Source organism: Lissotriton vulgaris, chromosome 7 (genome assembly GCF_964263255.1).
Source record: "Lissotriton vulgaris chromosome 7, aLisVul1.2, whole genome shotgun sequence".
Lineage (NCBI taxonomy): Eukaryota > Metazoa > Chordata > Amphibia > Caudata > Salamandridae > Lissotriton > Lissotriton vulgaris.
The window spans coordinates 875182591-875208460 of NC_141695.1; the positions used below are offsets into that span (position 1 = coordinate 875182591).

Sequence of the window (25870 nt, forward strand, 5' to 3'; positions counted from 1 at the left end):
AAAATCACAATCAAGGACTGTTAGACCTGGCATTTCTTGGCATGGTTTCCCCTGACTTTTTGCCTCTGCCTCCTCTATTTTTGATGCTGTGACGGATTTTGTTGTGCTAGCTTAGATGCTTTGGGCACTTTGGCACTGCTGATCAGAGTCAAAGTGCAAGTGCTCCCTGTATAAAGTGTTATGGTAATTTGTTGTCCATAATTGGTATGTTTGTCTTACTAGCAAAGTCCCTAGTAAAGTGCACTATGTGTGCCAGGGCTGGTAATGCACATGCTACCAGTGGGCCTGCAGCACTAATTGTGCCACCCACACAAGTAGCCCTAAAAAGAGATCTCAGGCCTGCCACTGCACTGCCTGCACACAATTTGTTAACTGCCTTGTTGTCCTGACAAATGCACCCACTTGCCAGGCCTTACCCTTTCCTTTTTATGCACATCAGACATCCCTATAGTAGGCCCAAGGTACCCCCCTGGGCAGGGTGTAGTGTATGTGAAAGGTAGAACATGTACTTAGGTGTGTACCATGTCCTGACAGTGAGATACTGCCACATTTGTTTTTCACTGTTGCAAGGTCATCTTGCCCATAGGACAGAACGGGGAATGCTGTGTCATATGTTTCTAATATATCTTCCCATAGGCATACGATGAAAAGATGGAGTTTAGTGTGCCTGAACTCAGAATTTAATAACACATCTTTTTGTGAAGATGGTTTTTGAATTGTGTGTTTAGAAATCACGCTTTTGGAAGTGGCTGGTTTCTTGTCCAAACAATTCTGTGTGCTTCTGCCTAGCTGTGTATTCAGGGTCTGGGAAGTGTCCTGACCCCAGAGAGGAATAGGTGGGACAGCAACAGGCTGGCCTGCTTTTGGTGTGGTGGGAGGAGTAGCCCCTTTGATGCGAAGAGGGCTATGCTGCTACCACAAAAGAATATCTCCACCTCCTGCTGAACTTGTGAGGCCCTCACTATCAAAGAAAGAAGGTGTGCACTAGCAGTGAGACACGCAGGTCTTGTTTGCACCCGGCTCAGAGCCCCCTAAACACAAAGACTTCAAAGGCATTTAGGGGTATAAATGTGAGAGCTGAATCCCCTGAACTCAAGACTGAAAAAGGATTGAAACTTCTTTGTGATCAAGAGGAAACCCTGCCAAAGAAGAACAGGTGAAGAGACTGAAGAGAAGGATTGCCCTTGCTGTGTGTTCTGGGGCTGGCCTGCAGTTTGCTGATTTGACTAAGGAGAGGACAATGGACTTTGCCGTGTCCCCCTGCTTGAAAGGACTTAGCTGTGTGCTGTGTCCTGAAGTAATTTGTCTCCAATGTCCAAGGAGAGCAGGTCCCCTGTTGTGGAAACTCAGGAACATTAAAGTTTCCAACCGTGTCTCAGCAAAGCTTGGTGCATGTGCTTTTGCACGCCTGAGACTGCCGTGTGGACTGTGGTGCTGTTTATGAGGTGCCCCGTGACTGCATTCCCCCCGCAGCATGAAACATCATCCACGCTGCTGCATTGCTGTTTGTGGCCTGAGCCGTCATCGTCACTGAGGCTCTGAGTAAGGATCGCCACCGTCGGCCCGAGCCGCAACGTGCTGAAGGATTTCTTGAAGCTCAGGAAGCTGCAAGGTGAAAGGGATCATGATCGTTGTTCACCAAGAGAAATCCGCCCAAGATCGTCAACGTAGGAGAAGGCAGTGCTGTAACCCGTCCGGTTATAGTGTCGCCTAGCAACGGAGCTGCAACGTCATCAGGACAGCCCAGCAGGATGTCCCACAAGCTGGTAGAGTGATTGAGAGCGAGGCAGGACACCCCCCCAAGTAAGGCTTGGACTCCAGTCGGGAGTCCCAAGTGTGCGTGGCCTAGGGAGGCGTGCAGGAGGAGTACAGGAGTGCTCCAACCTCTCTCTCGCTGCACTGTGTTAGACCCGCTGAGTCCCCGAGCAGCCTGTACCTGCCCAGTAGTACTGAGGCCGCCCCTTTAAGTTTACGACCATTGTCTCTGTTGTTGGGGCCTAGTGGTGCCCGAGCTGAACATGCAGATTGACTTATAGCTTGTATTTGTTGCATTACGAACTGCCTTATCCTTGCATTATGAACTGCATTATTCCTTGCATAGAGAACTGCCTTATTCTTGCATTACATATGGCACTATTCTTGCATTACGAACTGCCTTATTCTTGCATTATGAACTGCCTTATTCTTGCATTACGAACCACATTATTTTGCGTTAAGAACTGCAATAGCACTTGCATTAAGGACTGTCTTATTTCCACATTACGAACTGCATTACGAACTGCATAGCCTTGCATTAGGACTGCACTCAATCATCGTGAACTGCTCATTAAAACCGTAAGAACCTACAAGCGATTGTTGGCCTAATAACCGGCAAAGTGAAATAGTACGAATACGCATATGTTGGATTTCTATCGTTTGGTCTCATCATATTTCTTCTGATAAATATACGGCTCTTTTTTATCAAATCAGTGGGATGTCCATTCGTTATCACTGTGTTACTGGGAGTGTGGTTGCAAATAATTGACACATTGTCTAGGAGATAAGCCTGGCTTCTAGTGCCAAGCTACCGGGGGGGTGAGCAGGGGTTATCTAAGAGTGTGTCCCTCCTATCCTTGACTAGAAGCAAGGGTTCCTATTTGGACTAAGGTACCCACCTCAACCAACTAGAGATCCCCAGTTTTTACAAGGGCCTATCCCAAAACCCAATCTATGTATTGTAGACAATAACTCTTCAACAACGCTGGATAAACTGTCTTTAGTCAACCCCTAAGAAGGGCTGACCTGTCCCTGCCAGTCTCCCTCCACCCCGCACTGCATATGGCCATGTAGCTTCTCGATCAAACTATGATCCTGAGTAAAACACTTAGAATTTTAGTGTCTAGTTTTCCTTAGCAGACAACATTGGGAGCAGAGTGATTATGTTAAAATAATGTGCCTATAAAAACACATCTCATTTATAAATAGAGTCAATAGATCATTGTGCTGTTCCTTACAAATTATTAATAGTCATTACTTTTATAGCTTTTATTCCCGACAATGTACTTGTGGGTATATTGATTTTGATCGGATTTAAATGCTTCTTTAACTTTTTTGTTGTTGTGCATGTAGAAATGTTAAAAATGTAAAGAGACAATGCAAGTTGGCCCCTATCACAACAGAAAGTATGTTGTACATATATTTCAATCACAAACAATTTTCCAGAATTTGAGCCTGGGGCACCTCCTTTGCATATTTCTGTGTCTAGAAATCTGCAATGTTTGGCTTTGTGTTACTTGGATGTTCAATCTTTCAAAAATAGTATCTCTTCCAAATGCATGTGCCACCGCATATGTAACATCATTTCACATTCATAGGGATCAACAGTTTACCCCAAAGCACCACAACCTACCAATAAACCACCAACAACACAAAATAATTGTTGTAACCCTGTCAAATGTTTTAGATTTCATATCACCTCTCCATCCACTAGCACTGAGACCATCTTCAACAAGGTTTGCAATTCCTCTGGATCCTAAAAGAAATGTTTCAGATCACACCATGTCACTCTCAACTGAGGAGGCAGTGTTAGCCTTGCTTTTACCCAATTCGCTTCTTTTTGGTTGAGTTCTGGATTCATTTGTTCAATTTTATTTCCATAATATATCAGGCAATATTAATATATATACCCCTATTGAAGAGATCATCTTCCCGATTTTTCACTGCGTTAAACAGTCTCTTACTGCTTATTTGGAAAGTGAGCCCCCTGATAATGGTCGGCTACCAAACTGTTCCTGAGTCAGTTTTCCCTTGCTTGTTTTTTGATGGCAAGAGGTGTCTAATTCAAATAGGGCTCCCATTGTCTAGAGAGGTCATCAGCCAAACTTGCGATGAAGTTACACAAGCCTGTGCCTCCAACGTTCCAGAACATTCTCAGCATTCTGTAACTTGTCCCTGTTTTACAGCCGCTCAACACTGTGTGTGAGTGCTTAGTGTTTCATAGGTATGCTTTCACAGTATCATATGGGACAGAAAGTATACGTTTGAGGTCTTTCAGCTTGCGTTCACTGTCCACAACTCTTCTTTCCAGGGCTTCAGCCTTGTTTTACTGATACAAAATATGGTCACAAAAAACACAGCCAATCTATTGTCCTGCTTAGGAATCAACCATTATCTCTAATATTCTTCTTTATCCTGGCTATGTGTATAAGACAACATAACTCTAGGTTGCCAGTAATCTATGTATGACAGGGTTCCCCTCTTCCTGATTATTCCTAGCCATGCAAAGTTCAAATAAAAAAGGTCATGTTTTTCGTTCTAGATGCTAACATCCTCCATGCTGATGAAGCACTTGACCTATACACAAGAACAATGCTGTACTTCTTTAATTGTTTCAATCATCACCAGCTGTGTAATTTACTATATGTTATGTTTTCTGTTAGAATTGATTTTGAGAGTTCCTGGAGCACAAGTTGAGCCAATTGAGGCCGTTTACATTTGATGTCATGGGGGGGGAGGGGTCTAATCTACTGTTGAACCCAAAACTGAGGATTAAATAAGCCTAATAACACCTTGAGCACTTGACCACCAGGGTAGCAAATTTGAGGCTTACTCAGGGATGTGGTGTGAGGTCAGAGTCTCAGAACCCAGCATAGTGAATCATATCATACAAGAAATCAATGTCTAACCAGTGCGTTATTTTTTGGAAGTCAAAAGTACCTTATTCTACTAAAAACATAATGCTTATGATACACAATCATTGTCACAGATAAGGTATCTGCCCAATTTAATCATCAGAAGTCACTGGCTTGTACTACTGGTGTATTCCCATGTTTTTAAAGAAAATGTTCTTGTCTGTAACAGAGCCAGCTCCCGCAATCTCTCTCCTGGATCTTAATGGAACTAATCAGGTGCACTCTGGTGGGCAGATTTACAAGGAATTGATGCATCTGCATAGATGCGTCAGTTTCCTTGCACCCGTGTTATATGTCCCTGCGCCACCATGGATGCGCTGTATTTACAATACAGTGCTCCATGGCGCAAGGATTAACAGATACATCAGAAATTCTGATGCATCTGTTGTCCCAATAGTCACACATTGCTGAAGTTGTGTCGTAAGCACAGCGCAACTACAGCAATGTATTTTGAGGCCTATACTTACTGTAGTGCCTCACTCCTTACCCCTTCTTCAAGGTTTTGAAGCAGTAGCATCCTAAAAGTGGCTCAGGGAAATCTTGTAGATTTCACTGCGTCACTTTTATGAGGCCTTCCTGAGGAGGAATGCCCACCCTGCATACATCATACCTGGTGGAGGTATAATGTGACGCAGAGCTTTATAACGTGACGCTTCTCCCTAAATGCGTCATGTTGTAAATAGGCCACATTGGTTGCGCCGCCGTTATGTCAAAAAAAGTGATGCAATGGCGGTGCAAAGGGCTTGTAAATCTGCCTCGGGTCTTTTATTCTAGGTAGTCCTCAATTCTTGTTAGTTAGGACCCACCAACTTTGATGACCTCCCACTTCTAGTAGAAGGAAAAGATCCCCTTTAGTGACTGTTCAAAATGTTCATATTCAGTCATGGCTCTTGGTTTGGCTTTTGAGTCTTACCCATCATCGTTGACCTCATTGCTTACTCCAAGTGCCCCCTTCCGATCCAGCTCCACTGCTCTCTGAACAAGCCTGGAGGGAGGTCTTGGTTACCTTTTTGACATGGACAATGCTGCTAAGAAACGATGGACTAAACATCTACACCGGTTTTAGGACAGCACCAGCATCATTTTTGCCTCTTTAACTATGTTGCATAGGCCCAACACAAACTTCCCACCCAAACAGGACCAAAGAGGTTATAACATCTGTATGCCTTAGCTCCGGGTTATCAAGGATAACGTTTACAGGAGTCTCATTTAGCATCAGTGGTTATCACAGCGTGCCCACTTCCCTGGTAAAAACAGCTACGAAGAGTTCAGAATTAAGACAACGATTCAGTCTCGCTTGGTGATACCTTGGTGATGGTGCTACTTTCCTAATAGGATCCTCACTCTGTGACAGTCGGGCTTAAGGTATGTGAGCGTCCCACCACCTGGGTCTTGGAAGCCGGGGCGTTGACCCCTTGGGGCTCTGATCTCTCCAGAGTAGGCTGCCGGCCTGGCATAGCTCAAGCAGGGCTAATATTGGGGGGCCAAAGCAACATTAGCTCCAACGAGGTACTGGCAGATTGTTCCTTCCCTTATGCCTGATGAATCTCTTAATGTATGCACTTGTCCCTCTTCACCCCTCCTCTGTTCCTCTGACAGTTGGCCTTTGGGTTTCCTCTTCTTTTCTTTGGGTTTCAGTGATACCGGCTTAACTTCCGCCCCTCTCCTAATCAACACTTCCGAAATCCCTTAGGTAGGACGGACTTCAGGACTGTTCTTGACCTGAAAGGGGCTCGCTGTCAGAGAGACACATGCTCTGGACCCCAGTAATCTTCCTCAGTCCATTGCTGGGGACAGCGTGGGACCAGCCAGGGAGGAATCACAAGAACACTGATCTGAGAAAGCCACCCCATATTTATATTGGGCTAATAAACGATTACTGGGGACTCCTTTGGCTTGAACTGCTGTGGGGCAGCCACATGTTCTGTAGGTTTGACAAACAGAAGAGTGGAGGCAGGTTTTCTCTATTTCAGGGATGTGCACCATAAATATAACAAACAAAGTACAGCTTCTGTTGCCAGGATGATGTACAAAATATGATTGTGCACCACTCCGGTGTAAAATGGAGTGGAAGGGGGGCGGGGGGGGGGGGGGGGGTCGGAGACTCTCAATAAATCTCACACGTGCTTCTCTTTTGTTCCTTCTTCTGTTTTAGGGGCTTTCTGCCATCTGCACCTGTCTGTCAGGCTCTTTCCATCTTCCAACGTGTGACCCACTCTAACACAGGACGTCCAATAAACAGTTGTGTGTTCCTATAGTCCCATATAAAACACACACCCGCACATGCACACGCACCCCCCTCTCCCCCGGACACACACTCAATGCTTCCACTGTTCCACTGTTGCATAAATCATAAAACACACATCTATGAGGTATCCATTCCTGCAGCGGCGGATCTGGGTTGAAAGGCAGGCTAAACCATTCTTTTAGAAGAGGTCAGTAGGCGCTCCACCTGCATAGCTAACAGGAAAAAGGCCTGCGCCCGCTACTACGATTATCTCCTACTACCACTGACAATATTTTCTAGCACGGCAACAAGCTCTGTTCATGCAATGGGACACCAGCTGTGTCCTTCCAGACCACAAAGTCCTGCTCTGGGCCTCATATCATGCCACGGGGCTCCAGTGGACAAGCTTGCTCCTCGCGTGCGATGCTGCGATAAATCAGTCAAAAAGGAGGAGACTGCCGAGAGGAGCTTATTGTGAGGACGCATGCTCCTCTTCCAGTCCGAGAAGAGTCTGGTTTTCCCTCTGAAAGTGCAGCTATTTTTCTTTTCTGAGGGAATCTCCTTGCATTGATATAATCAGCTGCGTATGCTCAGCAAAACTAAGAAGTCTGTCTCAAGAAGTCTGCTTGCTACTCAGCCTTGACCATGGTTTCTGGTTCCTATACCTACCCCCCTCTATATTCCACGTGTCAGTGTCTGTCAGAGTTCTCTGTCAGTCACAGGCCCATGTATCAGGATTTCTGAGATGGGCAGGTTGCTTCCTAGGCTACAGATGCATTCTTATAAACACTCTGTATACAAGAAGGACATAGCCTGACTATAGTCCAGTTCACTTCCCCCATCTGCCTCTTCCTTTTCAGTTTACAGGGTGCAAATTATGTATTTGGAACTTGAAGGGAAAGTGTATAAAATGTATTAGAAGACTGTACAGAAACAAAGAGTTTGCAGAGTTATAAGGCGAGTGAAGCGATAGGAATCAGTAGCAAAGAGAGTGAAGCAAGGAAGGTAAGTGCCTGAGAGGGCAGCCTTTAGATGGAGTTGGAGATTCATGGTGTATCACAGAAAAAAGCCTTGTGTCTTCCGTTCCGATTTTCTCCCCTTCCGGGCTCAAGGGTGGCAATGATGCTGCTGAGGAGGATTGTACTACTGGTTGGAACTAGGGAGGGATGTTTCGTGGAACGCTTCATAGATGACATAGAATGTTTTCAATTGGATGTGGGTTGGGCAGAATCTTTTTGATGGTAGGTGTGATTCTGTCATATTTCTGAACACACTTTGTCCGACAGTGTGCAATAGGAAGAACTTCCACTGTTAGCAGCTCTCTCACACAGAAATTGATCAGCAAATAAGAGCCTCCATTGTGATAGGATAGGACCAGTTCTTGGTAAACAGTTCTGAAGTGTAGCTCTGATACGAATGTCTTCACTTTATAGAGCAAGAGCAAAGGCTGCTGGTGCTAGGTTCACCTTGCGTGCAATATAGGTCCTAGCGCTTGGATTGTAGTCTTGGCAGAAGTCCAGGAATTTCAATCAGGCTCGTACAGCAGGAAAAATGGTCGATGCAGAAAAAGCATTTGATGAGGTGAACTGGGAGCATGTTTTATGGTTTATTCATTTCAATACTGCAGAATCTCTGTCAAGGGGCACACGCGAAGGTTTATGTGAATGCTTATCTTGCAGGGGTGGTAATCATAACTAGGGGAACAAGACAGGGGTGTCCTCTGACCTCAATTTTTTAATTTGTATTTACTTATTTCTATAACGTTCCTGGCAGTTAACGAATGAGGGCATTATGGCCCCATAAATGGGATGCCTAAATTAAAAATGTTTGAGGATGATAACATCTTACATCTAAGGCCAGAGAACCAGATCATTTTAAGAGGTCCTGGATGAGTTTGAATGGTCTAAAGGGATTGGGGAGTATAAAATGAATCAGAACAAAACAGACTTACTCCTTTTTTAATTCTGTAGCTAGTGAGCTCCTTCTTGTTTGGCAGCAACAGGCCAGCTTACAAAAACCGCTTCATATCCTTTTTCACTTGTACTATGTGGCAATGTTCAAGAAGATTAAGGGATTATTGTATAGATTGGCATTACTCCCCTAACATTAGTGCGAAGAGTAGCGCTTCTTAAAATGTCAATTTTACCTTTGCTGGTATTTATCTTTACTAATGTTCCCATGAAAGTTAAAAAATAGTAATTTGACGGAGTTAGAAACCCTTTTGTACATTTTGTCTGAAACAAGAAGCCTCTAGGGTAAAACTATCAGTACTTCAATTTGATACAAGTCAGGAGGGACTAGCATTACCCCATGTCCAAACCTATCATGAAGCAGCTTTTTGAGATGTTCTAGCAAGAGCAAAAGATGGGAAGAGGAAAGTCGAACATTTTTTTTAAAGGTAAAATGAGCCAGGAAGCTGAATCCCAGTTACTTGTGTTTATTAAAACAGTCAAGCTCCTAAAGAAAACTAGATTCAAGGTGTTATATGAAATGAGTGACGATCTTCAATCGTTTTATTTACCCCACAAAATTTCAGGAGGCATAGAGTATCTTATATTACAGGACTGTAGCCTTGTCAATACCACCGAGTCAGTTAAGGTTCTGGAATGTTAATAGCTGTAAAGAATATAGCCATTTTTTGTTAAGGTGGAAGTGTATCACTTGGCAAGAATTGCAGGCGCGGTGTGGTGATCGCTGCAAGATATTCTTTTTGATGTTCCAACAGATCACTCTTTTTTGAAAGATCACTGTCTAGAATGTAGTCTAAAGCTTCACCCCAACATGCGATCAGTTTTGGGGTCAACCTAAAATCAGCCTGTCCACACATGCACTATTTCGGAGGTGGATTGGGACTCTATATTGTTATTAGTAATTTTAAGAGGATGTCCTTTGTTTCTCACTGGATGGCTTATTATACTTTTGCGCCCTTCGTAGAGGGTATCCGGTGGTAGAGGATCGGTGCTTTCGTTTTTCGCTAACAGCAATAGAGGGTGGGAGGTGGGTTACATACTTGTTTTGCCTGCCAGATGTTGAACCAGTTTTGACACAAGGTCTTTGCAGCTCTTAACCCTGCACTCCAGATAAATTTAGACCTAGAGGCGGAGGTGGCACTCTACAGGTTTGTTCATAGAGATCAGATGTCTGGCATTGGCAAGTGCGTGCAGGTGTATATATCAATTGCCTTAATACTGGGTGGTTCATTGATCTTACAGAACTGGAAATCATCCAGGGTTCTCACATTCCAAGAGTGGCTGAATAAAATGCTCAGGATGAAAACATTTGAGGAGGCATATTCGAAACGTGTGTGTAGGGGGTGGGGGGTAAAAAGATTCAGAGCCTCATGGCAGTGTATGGAATCACTGGAAGAACTGGGCTCCAACTTGCCAGCAGTGTCACTGGTGGGTTCCACGAGGGGTATTCAGAGATTTGTGGATTTCTTAATTTGCATGCTTTTATAAGCTGGGCTTGCTGGTATTTTTTTTTATTGTTTTCCTTAGGATGCTTCTTCTCTCATAATAAGGGTTTGCAGGACTAAGATGCTTGAAGTGGGTAGTTATTGGGCTCTTTATCGTTAGTATGACAAGCATAAGCACATCCCGGAAATTCTTGAAGCAAGGAAGCAGTTTTAAAGGCAGCCGCTGGTTCTATGGGGCACGATGGCACTATACTTTATTGATAGCTGCTAATATAACTGTACTGTGCACCATTATTTGCACAAAGTAACTTGGGAGGAGGAGATTTAAAGTGGCACGCTGGCACTTTATTGATTTTTTGTGTTTTTTACCATTACTGTTTTTAATAGATCGATTTCCCTAAACTATGTGATGGTTTATTTGGTAGACAGTCAAAATATCGAGTTGGAAATATCGACCTACCATAATATCGAGTCTGAAATATCGAAGGAGCATAATATCGAAGGCAAGAATATCGTAGGACAGAATATCGACCCAAGGTAAGTAATATCGAAATACTTAATATCGATGTAAGTAATATCGAAGTTAGTAATATCGATAGCATATATATCGATGTTAATAATTTCGATGACACTAATATCGATATTTGTATTATTTTATAGTTTTTTATTATGTATGTGTTATATGTTTAATTTAAGTATTTAAAATAATTACTATTATATGTGTATACATTTTCTATAATAATATAGAAATTTATAAGGAAATTTGATGTTTTAGTACCGGAGCGGGTTGTGGGTTTATAGGGGAATAGGGTGGGAAGTAATTTAATTATGGTAAGTTGATTAATAATTAGTAGGATTAATTAATTATAATTATTTGCTAATATTGATTAATTGGGAAATAATTAAATGATTAATTGATATATATTTTCTGTAGCGGGATGTGGGTTTATAGGGGAATAGGGTGGGGAGTAATTAAATAATAATTAATTAATTATTATATGTTTTTAAATATTTATAACTAATTAATTGGCAAATAATTAATATTAATTAGTTAATTAATTAATATAATTTTGTAATTAATTGGTAATTAAATAATATTAGTTAGTTAATTACATTACTAGAGTAATTTATTTATATATATAATTTTTAGTTACTGTTAATTAATTAATTGGGGAAAAATGATATTAATTATTAAATTATATTAATTACAGCTTATGTGCTAATATATTTACTTTATTGTTATTGTTAATTAATTATTAATTGCTAATTAAATAATATTATTTAACTTTGGGTTAAGGAGTATTTTTAGGGTTCAGGGTCATTTTTGGGTTTTTGGGTAAAGGGGTATTTTGAGTGTTTAGGGTCAGTTTTCAGTTTTTGGGTAAAGGGGTATTTTTAGGGTTCAGGGTCAGTTTTCAGTTTTTGGGTGAAGGGGTATTTTTAGGGTACAGGGTCAGTTTTCAGTTCATGGGTAAAGGGGTATTTTTAGTGTTCAGGGTCAGTTTTCAGTTCATGGGTAAAGGGGTATTTTTAGGGTTCAGGGTCAGTTTTCAGTTTTTGGGTAAAGGGGTATTTTTAGGGTTCAGGGTCAGTTTTCAGTTCATGGGTAAAGGGGTATTTTTAGTGTTCAGGGTCAGTTTTCAGTTCATGAGTAAAGGGGTATTTTTAGGGTTCAGGGTCAGTTTTCAGTTCATGGGTAAAGGGGTATTTTTAGGGTTCAGGGTCAGTTTTCAGTTTTTGGGTAAAGGGGTATTTTTAGGGTTCAGGGTCAGTTTTCAGTTCATGGGTAAAGGGGTATTTTTAGGGTTCAGGGTCAGTTTTCAGTTCATGGGTAAAGGGGTATTTTTAGGGTTCAGGGTCAGTTTTCAGTTCATGGGTAAAGGGGTATTTTTAGGGTTCAGGGTCAGTTTTCAGTTCTTGGGTAAAGGGGTATTTTTAGGGTTCAGGGTCAGTTTTCAGTTTTTGGGTAAAGGGGTATTTTTAGGGTTCAGGGTCAGTTTTCAGTTTTTGGGTAAAGTGGTATTTTTAGGGTTCAGGGTCAGTTTTCAGTTCGTGGGTAAAGGGGTGGTTTTTGGGTTCAGGGTCATTTTTCTCGACTGTTGCACTCTCTGGAGTGGGAATAGTAATTTTATCCCTACGCTATCAAACGCTTTCCCTACTGTTCCACTCTCTGGAGTAGGAATAGTAATTTTTACCCCTGCGCTATCCAACGTTTTATATAATTAATTGTTAAAATATCACATGTTTATTTTATTTTTTATATTACTTACATTTTATGTATGTTATTGTTTTATGTTTGTACATGTATTAGTAAATTAGAATATATTTCATCAATTTATAAATTAGTAAATTAATTATTAATACTTATTGTTCAGTACATATATATGATATCTTTACTCTATATATTTAATTAATGTATTATTAATATATATGTTTTATTCATTAATTTTAAACATCATTAGATACTTTTAAATATGTATATTTTATTTATTAGTGTTATATACTTACTTTTACATTTATATATATTAAAAAAAAATCGATATTTTTAACATCGATATTTTTTACAACGATATTATTTTTTCGATATTTTTGTACTTACCATGTTGTAGATAGGATGTCGATATTTTTGCCCTCGATATTGTTGACTCGATATTCTTGTAGGTCGATATTTTTGTAGTCGAAATTCTGTCATAGATCCGGTTTATTTATACTTATAAGTGCTTGGTAGTATCAGATGCTATTTTGTTTAGTATTTGAATGTTTCTGATTTGTAATTGATTTCTAATTTTGTTCAATAAAAATAATTTTTAAAAAGTCTAGCTCTGATACCAATGTCTTCACTTTATAGAGCACGGGCTCCTGGGGCTAGGCTCGTCTTCTGGGCAATATAGGTCCTAAAGCTTGGATCGCAGTCTTGGTAGAAGTCCAGGAATTGACTTTGATTTGCAAGGTCTGAAATTAATTGAAAGAGGCTCAATCAATAGGTTGAAAATAACTGGAAAGATTTTAGAGATGTTGGTTACAGAGATGAAATTAAAGGTGAAATAATTCATCTAACACACTGGGCTTCATTCATCAATAGGACATGACCTACTGCAGGGCAATACGTTTGAGGCCCATTTTGGATAACAAGGGTCAAGCAGGACTAGGTGGCTGATTGTACTGAAGTCCTCAGAGAAAAGACAAAGAAATGCATTGTATTTGTTGGTGTCTAAAGTACATTGTCAAATTTAATGGATTGCCTACTCCATACTTCACTGTGGCATAAACCCAAAGTTGTAGATCTGAAGGATGCTCTTGATCTACTTGTGTAGCTAGCTACCGAGGCCTTCTCAATAACCTTTCACAGCAAATGTATGTGAATAATTATATGGTAAAATAGGAGGCAGGGGTAGGATCTGGCTGGTCTTGCAGCAGAGTGGGAAAGTGCTTGCATTGACAATGGTGAGTGAGTAGTGGTGCGAGATGTTTTCTTGTAACATGCTTAAAAATTAATAGTGAAAGGGCCTTTGCCCGTGCCAGGCCCTAACAGGAAGAAACAGAACACACTTTAGAGTTCAATGTGAGAAGCTGGCCTGGTATATGATGTCCTCTAATGTAAACCCAGATCAGATGACTGGGGGTGAGTGTTTGATTTGCTCAAATGCTCCGTCCATCATCCCCTTTGGTATCGCTTTGTTCGCCGTAAGTTGGCAGGGTATGCCAAGACGTGGGTCCCTTGCTCACTCTACCACTGGATTCAAGATAACCTGGCTGATGAGGATTATGAATCTGAAACCGGTCCCAGGATGCTTGTTTCCGGTCCAGGGAAGCCATGGCTTGGCAGTTCGGGCTGGACTTTTCCCATGAGGCAAAGTGTCGGACTGATTTGCATATGACCATGTCCGAACTGGGGTGATGGAGTGAGCTAAAGAATGGTGATAGATTAAACCCAGATCAGTTGACTTGGGGTGAGTGTTTGATTTGCTCAAACGCTTCGTCCATCATCCTCTTTGGTATCGCTTCACTAATGTAAGTGAGCACCTTGCCACAGTCCAGATAACCCTTATGGTGATTTAAAGGGTCTTAGACAACCTTAGAAGCTCTCTAAGTGGTAGTTGTGGAGAGCAGCCTTCAGGCTATTCCCAGAAGGAGTGTAAAGCAGCTTGTTTCACCAGAATGCAATTGTATAGTAAAGAATAAGTGAAACAGACCCACACAAGGTATTTATATAAATATCTATTTATTTTGGGATACTCTCTAACACATTTAGATATCTCCTACATGGAGATAAGCAAAATGCACACAATACTTTGCATAGAAATTTAGCAAATAGTAAGGGTGGGCGCAAGACTATGCTCCGCCCATGGAGTGTACATAGTGTTGCCTACTTTGCATTTTGCAAAGTAGGCGTAGTAGGCAACACTACGCACGCTCTGTGGACGGAGCGAAGTTGCCCGCCACCCGCCTCCCTCCCGCCCTCCTTTACATACATAACTGTAAGTAATAAGTGCAGTAAAAGTAAATAAAAGCACTTACCTGGTCCGCGGCGTCCCGGGGCTCCCTCTTCTATTTTGCGCCAACTTCTCCAATCGAAATGCGCATGCGCAGCCGCCCGCGCATGCGCATTTCGATGGGAGAAGCCAGCGCAAAATAGAAGAGGGAGCCACGGGATGCCGCGGACCAGGTGAGTGCTTTTATTTACTTTTACTGCACTTATAACTTAAATTTATGTATGTAAAGGAGAGCGAGAGGGAGGCGGGAGGCGCATAGTGGGCCTACGCAAAGCGCTTGAGCGGGCATAGCATCATGCCCACTTCACGTAGCTTCGCGTAGCCCCACTATGCCTACTACGCCCATCCTTAGTAAATAGCACAAAATACACAGTGGACCCCAGGGGGGACCAAACCATATACTCTGAAAGTGGTATAAGTACCACCACTTGGGTAAAGACAGTGTTGAGAGGATGTAGAAGTGCTGGGGACCCAAACAACCACCCAAGGTGAGTGGATAGGGACCCCATGGAGAGCATCTGCAGTGTGCTCCGTACAACTCTAAGGGTAAGTCGTAATTGGAGTTTTAAAGATTAAGGACCATTCCCAGTGGACCCTGAAGAAACCCAGTGGAAGACAGAAGGTTTGAGAACCACCCTACCCATCGACACATTACCTACACCAGGGAAGCCAGGTGCATACATGTGAAGTGATGTCGGAAACCGCCGTCAAACCCAATGGAGGACTTCGGAACGTGTCGCTGTTGAAGAAGGAAAAAGTGTCTGATGGAATCTGAAGGTGGATTCTAGATGAGGGGTACCTGCAAGCAGAGTCTATGTCACTCAGGAGTGACCAGGAGACTTGGAAGACGAATGCCCTCCAATGTCGGGTGTTGCAGAATGGGTGAAGATGACCATGACTCTGCAGCTGTGAGGACCAGGATATGCTGAGGAAGACTAGGAACACTGCATGAGCTGTCCCGCAAAGGATGTTGAGTGCTGAAGGGGTCAGTGTCCGGCGAGAGCACCAACAAGCCTTGGCAAATGCAAGTTGATGCTGTGCACAGGGGTTCGGTTATTGCAACCCCCACAAGGGATACCGGCCTCAAACTTGGTTAAAGAGCAGGGCAGGCCTCAGAAGCTGAGCAAAACTGCCATCTGTGTTGCAAAACCTTACAGAGTCCAGAGGTGCTAAGAATTAGCAGGCCAGTTGACTTAATTGTGGTGCCTGCAAATGCAGGGAAGTGACGCCTTCAATCCATGGGAGATTCCTTCAGGTTTCATTGATGCCCACAGGCCTTGGAAGGTTCCTGTATGGTGCACAGGTACAGATGGTGCAGCAGACTGGAAGGAAGACAAAGTCCATAGTGTCCAGACGGTAGACGTAGAAGTGGTGTCTGATGTGAATCTTGTCCCACAATGAATCTACGCGCCCACCCACATGTAAGCCCTTAAGTACCCTTAAGAAAGGACATATGAGAATGAGGCTATCCAAAGCACACTTTATAAGTTACATTTTTCAATTCCTAGCTAGGTAATTGCTTAAGTAGGGGTCGCTATACCCTCTATTGGACAATGAAACAAAGTAAAACAAACATCAGTTCTAAGAGCGAAGATCCAAGCAGTTCAGAGTCAATTCAATGTCAATCTTCTTGTAATTTCATCAGTTTTTTATTAGTATTCAAAACATTCATATAAGATCTCCCAGCACGTTGTTTTTCAACACGTGTTTCGTCTAGCAATAAGACATTTTCAAGGCATAAGTATTGGTGGTAGGTATCCAAATGTCAGCTCGCAGGGAGAGGGATCACGACTCTTATCCAAGCGCGATGAGCCCAGTTCAAAGAATCACCATTTAGTCCCAACAACAATTCTAGGAATAGGCAATCATAAACGTAAATGTAATTCCACACGATCCTAATGTCGGAAAAACATAGGTCACAACGTAACATATGATACTAGCCCCTTGGGGTTGTATCAGCTGGCCGAGGATTAATAGAAATGGCTTCACTCAAATAGAAGATTGTGATGTGGTCATATACATGTGGCAGTAATGAGTATCTCTTACCCGGGGAGTCTGAATAAAATTCTCCAGTTGCCGACAGTAGAAAAATACGAGGCAGACTCGCTAACTATTAGGCTTTAAGTAGAGCTCCCTCGGATGTTACAACCATGATACGTTGCAATCCGGACAAGCGATAATCATGCCAGCAGTATGCTCCGTCACCTCAAAGTGCAACAGAGTGTATACCGACCCCTACTTGAGCAATTACCCAGCTAGGAATTGAAAATCGTAACTTATATGGTGTGCTTTGGATTGCCTCATTCTCATATGTTCAATTTGGTCTCACATTCGTGTGTACCTACGGCACCTTGAGGTAGTAGGTGTTTGGGGCAGGTGTAGCAACCGTTATCCATATATTTTGTATTGTACCAAACTTGCCACGCTTTATATTGTTTATTTTCCCAATTGATGAATTGTACGGACCTTTCCTTTGGGAACACTACTACCTAAACCTTGCAGTACCCTTAAGAAAGGGTTGGGATCATTCTAAGGACCCTCCCAGGAGAGAGTCTTGACAGGGCGAGGTTACTACCATGTCCTTTTCTCAGTTGCAGAGCGGGAGTCAACCGCTCCCAGGATTGGTATGAAATGGACTATACATAGGGAGACCAAACGTGCCCCTCATGCAGACCTAGGGCTAGATGTAGGTGGGCAAATACCGGTCGGTAACGGCTGAAAATCGGTAAATTTCCCGTTACCGACCGGTATTTAGCCCTATGCGATGTAGGAGGCTGGATTTAAGGATTCAGTAATTTACCGATTCCTTAATTTAAGGAATCGGTAAATTACCGAATCCTTAAATTCTATGTAGGGAGTACTCAAGTGAGTGCATTTTTCGTTTAAGGATTCGTTATGTACCACCAATAACGAATACCTTTAAAAAAGCAATTTTGTGATTTTTTAAAAGTGCCTTGTGGCAGACATACATGCCCTCAGGGCATGTGTGTGCGCCACATGTGCATGCACACATGCACGATTCAGGGGTGCAACAGAGTGTCAATGTGACACCCTGCCACCCTTGAATATGCTCCCCCTATACCCGATTCGGTATTTACTGAATCGGTAATAGTGAATGGCTTCCCATTCATTCCTATGGGCCTCCAGGCCCATAGGAATAAATGGAAAGTTATTCCTTATTACCGATTCGGTAAATACCGAATCGGTAATAACTAATATTACCGAATTGGTAAAATTTACAGATTTTTTACCTACATTCTATTTACCGATTCTTAAATACCGAATCGGTAAAATTCGGTATTTAGGAATCGGTAAATAGAAATTACCTACATCTAGCCCTTAATCCTATCTGGGAGGTGGTCACACCTCCCTGTGACAGGATGCCTATTATTCTGCCTTCCCCTGCTCAAGCTTGGCTCAGCAGCAGGAGTGCAGAAATGTGTCTCTGGTCGGCAGTAACCATTTTGTGCTGTCTGGGTCTAGAAGGTTGGCACCGGGAACACTGAGAGCCTAACAGAGGGCCCTTCCAGTGCTTGGAATCATACCTCCCACACCATGACTCCAACATGTTTGATACCAAACATGATAGGATTTTTTGCAGCCAATTTCCAGATGGCCGTTGTGTAATTACGCGGTGCCCCTCTATATAGTATATGGCTGCTTCACTGACGACCCGGGAGAAAGGGCTCCGTAAGCTGTAGGGGTATCCTGCTCATGCAGGGGCACCCTCTCACTTACAAACTAAGCACCCTGCCTTAAGGATTGATAAGGCCTGCTATAGGGGTGACTTATAGGTTTTCAGTGCAGTGACTCTAGATATAGGAAACCTATATCTTTAGTAAGTGGTGCTAGCGCCAACTTACACAGGCTGCAATGGCTTGCCTGCAGTTCCATTTTGAATGGTCTCCCATGGGTGGCATAATGCGTGCTTCAGCCCATGGGGGACCTCTGCGGTACCTAGGCCCTGGATACCTTAGTATCTTATACTAGGGACTGATAAGGGTACCACAGTATCCGATCTGGGATGTACCTAAGTACTTACCACAACAATGTAAGGGAGAAAGCAGATAGACTGGGGTCCTGATTAACAGGATCCCAGTCAGACTAGTCAAAAACAGCTTAGCACCAGGCCATAAGTGAGGGTAACCTTGCAGGAGGATCCTACCTTCTTACAACCCACCCATGGCTGTGGGCACCATCGCAAGTAAACTTTGGTGGGTTGAAGAACAGAGGGGGGGCGCAAGTCTGGCAGCATAGGGTCATTTGGCTTTAATTGGGGCTTAACCTGGTTGATTTGCTTTTTTTAAGAGGCGACAAATGTTCACAGGTTATTCATATAAATGTACACGAGTGTGATATCACTATTATGGAAATTCACATAAAACTCCTACCATAACCATAATTAGAAACATAGATAATATTGAGACAGACATGAGAAAACAGAGTGCATGAGCAGCATGTTCATGACTGTGGGTATATGGTCAGTAAGGTCTTTGAGCGTGATTCAGCTTGCTGTGCCAGCCACGTCACACCGTTAATTCTGATCTTACCATCTATTATGCATTGTGGCTGTTGGCGTGAATCAAAAGGCCCCATTCTTTCACCTTTACTGAGGCTTATTCCTTTTCACATATTAATAAACTATTCTGTTGGGCACTTTCTGCGCATAACATAAGGAATATAAATTGCTCCAAGTTCTTGCTAGACCCAGCCTCTGAAACAGGCGGCACTATCCTCAGTCTGTCTATTCCACATCTGCTCTACATCCAACTGAATCCTTCTTGTTTGTCAGTTCCTTGACATCATCTGCTACAATCTGTCCTTGTATGGAGGATTTAAATAATTTCTGGCCCGGAGGTCTGCACTTAAGTGAAGTCTGTTCTGTCCCCATGAGCAATGTGTTAGAAGCCAGAGGATTACTTAAGTCAAAGTACAGCAAAAAACTGTAAGAACATGGGGGCATATTACCAAGCAATAGCGATAATTATCGCTATTGCTTGGTTAGAGACAAAAATTTACCGCTGAGCTGCGGCGATTTTTACCGCAAATAAACCTTGGTATTACCAAGGTTTACTGCAAATGCGATAAAAATCGCCGCAATGCATGAATATCGCTGAAAAGTCAGTGATATTCATGCATTACCAAGCTAATGCTCTTAGCCATGTTATCCACCTCCCATTGGATAACATGGCTAAGAACTGCTCAGGGCAGGTGTTAGCTTTTGGAGATATTCGCGCTTAGCACGAATATCTCCAAAAGTTGGCAATAGGAGATAGCGATGTTAGCGACTGTTTTCAGTCGCTAACATCTTGGCACACCCACTTTGCATGTCATTAGTGATAAATATCACTGACATGCAAAGTGGGGCCCAAGATGGTCGCTATCTCCTACTAGCTGTCGCTAACTGGTGTTAGCGACAGCTAGGTAATAGGGAGATAATTTTATCTCCGCTTTCTTGGCTTTTAAAGCCAAAAAAGCGGAGATAAACCCCCTTGCTAATATGCCCCATGATTCTCAAAAAGGGATGTAACACAATATGCTTATGGTGAGACCAACTAGAGGAATCTAATAATGCGTATTAGAATATTCTAAATAATTCTGAAATCATTATTCTAAACTTTGGTAATTACTATAATAACTCAGGAGCATAAGCTGCGAAACTTGAAATACGAAGGCAGACGTAAGTAAATCATTTCCTTCGGAATTTTAAGTGCAGTTTTTACAAGTGCTGCAAGGCCACAAATAGTAAAGGATGAACATATATTTGCTGTTTTTGTCAAATGTTCATTATGTGTATAGATTTCAAGAGATCCTAAATTGATCTGGATGGCGAATCAGTAAAAATAACTCAAACCTTTGAAATTCAACGTATTTAAATGTGCTAGGGTTAGTGGAAGTAAGTGGATCGGAACCCCAGAGGCTAGAGATAAAACATAATTCTCTATAGCATGTAACGGTAGACTTTTATGTTTTCTGATTGTCAGAGGTGCTTTTCCTGTGATTAAAGCGTGAGCTCAAGTACTTTTCTCTTAACTAAAGTAGGCATTTTATAAAGGGCTACTTACTGGAGGGAACAAGGTGTATTGACTAATGCTAACAGGGTAAAATCACTTCTATTGGTGAGTAAAACAGCATGTTGTATTCAACATACTCCTCCCAAGTTGTTTGACTCATGCCCTGATATCATTCTCTGGTAGCTCCTCCTCATGCCTGGTTTGACATACAGGATAAAGAAAAACCAAAGGTGATGATGGACGGAGCGTTGACAATACAAACACTCACCCCCAGTCAACTGATCTGGGTTTAATCCATCGCTGTTCTTTAGCTCACTCCGCCATCCCAGTTCAGACATGGCCATATGCAAATCAGTCTGACCCTGTGCCTCATGGGAACAGTCCAGCCCGAACTGCCAAGCCACGTCTTCCCTGGACCGGAATCAAGCTTCCCAGGACCGGTGGCAGTTGACTGGGGGTGAGTGTTTGATTTGCTCAAACGCTCCGTCCATCATCCCCTTTTGTATCGCTTTGACATACAGGATGCCTAGATCGAAATTGTCATACAACATGTGTACAAATCAGAAACGGTGAATAAATATGAATAACGTTTTTATTTTTTGCTGATTGGAAGAATGAATAATGCAGGCATAACTCAGGCGCGGCCGGTACAGGTAAGAGCGTTGGGGCAGGGAAGAGAGTGGGGGAAGTCGACAGAGTATGAAATAAGGAAAATAAAAAATAAATAAAAATAAAACCATTTACCTTGCGCTTTCCACATCGCCGACTCAGTGATGCGGCGAGCACAAGGTAAGTTGTTTTATTTATTTATTTTATTTTCCCTATTACATCGTCTGTCAATTCCCCTAACAAACCCCCTTCCCAACTCCTACTCCGCTCCACCACCCTAATGCCTTACCACTCTTACCTGTACCGGCCACGCCAGCGGGCAATACCCTTTGGCAAACTCATCTGAAATATATTGGGGTTGACAGGAAACAACCCTTGCTGTATCTCCTGCAACCATTCCTGGAGTTCGCACACCTTTCATGCCGGACCCGTTGAACACACCTTTTGTAAAGTCAACTGAAATTGCTTATATTTATCACCTGATCATCTATTAATCATCACCATTCTCCTCAGCCCATCACCTTACCCTCTAACAGCCACTGATATCCATTCACAACCTCCCTCGCATTACACAGTTTACCTCATTGGGCAATAGTAGCCGTTGCTCAGTGACCTAACCAACAACAAAAGGTGGCATTTCATGTATATAGAGAGGATGGACCATCCAACTGTTTATATCTGTCCAACAGAGAGTGCTTAATTTGTGCCGTGGTTTCGGGTGGTCAGCACTAGAATTCATATTTGGTACCGGAACTAATTTTTAACAATCAGACTTTGACCCAGAACAATAGCGAGAACAACAGAAACAGGACAAGAACAGACGAAGAAAAAGAGGACAATTGAGGCATAGGGAAAAGGCAAGGATGAAAATGAACTGCTAGCTAAAGGTAGGGTAATGGAAGAAAGTCACATAAGGTCAAATCAAGACTAAAGATCTTTAATATTCGACAACCCTTACATATGGCAATACAAGTGCTCTGCCCATAAGAAATTCTTTAAACCTGTGCACTTATTTGTTAACAAATTATGCACTGGCATTGGTTAAGCATAGGCATTCTCACAGCTTCTTTAACTGTGCCTCACTGAGATCCCTACAGAGGAAAGGACAATGTCTGGACAAAATTTAAATTACACCAGAGTAGTCGTAGTATTTTACCATTCCCATATATATTACCATATACCATATATATATATATATATATATATATATATATATATATATATATATATATATATATATATATATATATATTACCATTTTAAATTAAACCAGAGTAGTCGTAGTATTTTGATAATTCCGTGTTACTCTCTGATGTGGAATTATGAATAATTATGCAATTCTTCTGCTTGCATAGTTAAAAGTAATGTGTGGGAAAAAAACCCTACCACAAAAGCACATTTAGAAAGCAAGAGCAAGTGCTTGTGCTTGCTATTCATGTTCTGCTCCAGTTTAGATGTGAGGGGGTATTTTTTCACTAAGAAATAGTGCTAACTGAGGAATGACTTTTCTTGCCTAATTCTGCATAATCTTGTGGAACTCTTAGTTAATTCTGTGTGAATATGCTACACAGAATTACGCAAGTTACACCCACAACTAGAAAGGACGCTCACATTACTGGTACTCCAAAATGGCAGGCCCCTGAGACATCAGTTACTACTGATCACCCCCAACTATATGGACCATCACATCTCCTACATCTTTAATTGCCGACAGGTTTTCTATATATCTTTTTATAATCAGCATGAACCATCAACTTGCATAGTTTTTTAGCTGCCAGGGCAAGAGGCTGTCAACAGTAACACAGTTTCTTTCACTCTTTTGCAGCTGCGAGAAGACAAATCTTTGGGAGCAGAGAAAATGGGCATGGCTGTCCAGAGACCCTGCCGCAAATCGATCACCAAGATGCTATGTAAGTGTTTATTCAACCTGGCTAATGGGGATAAGGAGAGAACTATTTTCAGTCTCACATCTATTTTAGACCCAAAAAAGAGAACTGTTGAGTCTTCACTCAATCGCCAAACACGATCATTTTACCACAAAGCATGCCATCCTAGTTGGCAGTTGTCTTTAATAGGGCACTAGGGCTGATGTAGAACAAGTCATATTCTTAAAGTTCTATAAAGCTGTACAAAGACTGTCATCATAAGGGCAGCGTCTGGACTTTTATACTTTATGGGACACCCTGTAAGGTACACCTAGAAGTCTTTACTATGGAAAATGGACTACCTAAATATATTCTCCTGTGCTTTAGGGTATAAATTAATTAAATGAATTTTAATTAAAGTTGATGGTATTCTTGGGTGGGACAATTATCACTCATAATTGGCATAATAAGTTTTAAAAAGGTGTTTATTCAAAGTCACAGTACACTCTTGCCTAAGGAGCAATAAATGTAAGTTCTTAGATAGATGTTGACTACATGTGTTATCAATTAGGTAGACTAAATGTAGAGCCAATGGCTTCCCAGTGATGCATTAAGAAGCATAAAATATGCAGCGGCGTACTACTGGGTAAATGGCAAAAATATTGTTACTTTAAATATATTTTTTAAGTATAGAATATCATTTAGTTGTATAAAATATTGTTCTTAAATAACTTAATACATATTAGTTAATCTATTAATTTGCGGTATTATTATAAATCTACTAGTTTTTTTGCCTTTAAGAATAGTTTGTAATTTAATATGAATCACTGTTTACATTTTATTAGTAAGTCATAATTTAGCAGCAGGCTGTCGGGTTGGTAGAGGTTAGGTTGGGAAGTTATATAAATGCAATATTATTGTTTTTATTTTTTAATTATTATTTATTTTATGTAAATATTTCATTGCTGATTAATTAGATACATTGAATAATGGATTGCTGCTTACATTATTTATGTGCATTTTGTGATTTTTAATGTATAATTTAATTTTTTGTAGTTAAATTTGTCATTTACATTTTAGTTGTGAGTTGTTCGGTTTGTACAAGAATAAGGTGGGAACTTTGTCGAAAACAATAGTTATTTAATTATTTTCTTCCTCAAATACAATATTTTGGTGATAATTATGTTATTTGTTTCATTGATTATTTGTTATAAAAAATGGTTGTTGTTGGTAAGCAATTGTAGATTGTTCAGATAATTTGATAAAAACATTTGTAAGCAGGCACGGCCCGTTCCGGGTGTTTTGCTGGGGCGGTGACGTCAGGCAGGGGAGGGTCAGGGTGGGGGGTTGTAAAATGCGGGATATGGACCATTAGAGGTAAGTACTGAAAAGAAAAACGAATTTTGTTGCCCACGCTGCATTGCCAAATGTGATGCAGCGTGGGCAACGAAATTCGTTTTTTTTTTGGGGTACTTACCTCTAATGGTTCATATCCCGCATTTTACAACCCCCACCCTGACCCTCCCCTGCCTGACGTCACCGCCCTAGTATAACGCCCAGCACGGGCCGTACCTGTTTGTAAGATACATTTTATAACTATTATAATTTTTAATTCCATTTCTTATATTAAATAATAATTTAATGTTATTATTTTATTCATAATTGGTCATAGTTTTTGGTGAAGATTATTTTTTAGTAATAAGAACAGAAGTGGATAAAACATTTTTTTTGTTTCATTAGGGTGACATTATTATTTTTTACATTTAATTTTATTTACAACTATGTTTTTATTTTTAATATCTTTTTAAAATGTATGTTGTTAGGTATTAAAACGTTTGTTAAAAAATTATTAGAATTTTGAATTCTACATGTAAGCCTTCCCAAGTACAACACGCTTCATGTTTAGCTTACATTGGAGTGCAAATAGTAATTGTAGCTCCTTTAGAGTCGACCACTTTCTTAACTGTTGCTTTGACTGAAGTAAGAGTAGTAGATCTAACCGATCCACAGTAGAACCCTTTCCCTATTTTGTTTAGAGGAAGAATAGTAAATTTTGCCCTTCAAAAGCACACCACTTTCCCTGATTTTGCCTATGATGACGTAGGGATAGTAAATATAACCACTGCAAAGTCCAACACTTTCCCTACAGTTGCTTAGATTGGAGAGAAAATAGTTAATCTAACAACTCCAAAGTATTATGGAGCATATTTACAAGCCCCTATCGCCGCAGGAGTATCGCTTTTAGTGATGTTGCTGTGGCGATATCGGCTTTGCCTTATTTACAAGACAGCGTTCAGCCATTTAAATACGGTGCAGCCCTGTGTTTCAGAATCGGCGGAATGCTGCGTTCAGCCAACAAGGCAAATGGTGCACTCCTTCACTTCTGTTGTAAATATGCCCCAACTGATTTTTAGATTAGAGTGGGAATAGTAAACGTTAACCACTTAAAAGCACTTTCCCTGATGTTGCTTATGCTGGAGTAAGAATAGCAACCCTAACACCTCGACAGTCCAGCACTTTTCCAATTCTTTCTTAGATTGGAGAGGTAATAGTAAATCTACCATTTCCAAATACCAA

At 41.4% G+C, this 25870-nt stretch overlaps 1 protein-coding gene across 1 annotated transcript in view; it reads left to right on the forward strand.

The window, feature by feature from the left end:
• Positions 1 to 25870, forward strand: part of NMUR2 (neuromedin U receptor 2) — a 504434-nt gene that overhangs the window by 351897 nt on the left and 126667 nt on the right. The window contains exon 2 of the mRNA XM_086928809.1: positions 23254 to 23338. Within this exon, the coding sequence (XP_086784935.1) occupies positions 23254 to 23338 (85 nt within the window). The remainder of the gene's footprint in view (positions 1 to 23253; positions 23339 to 25870) is intronic.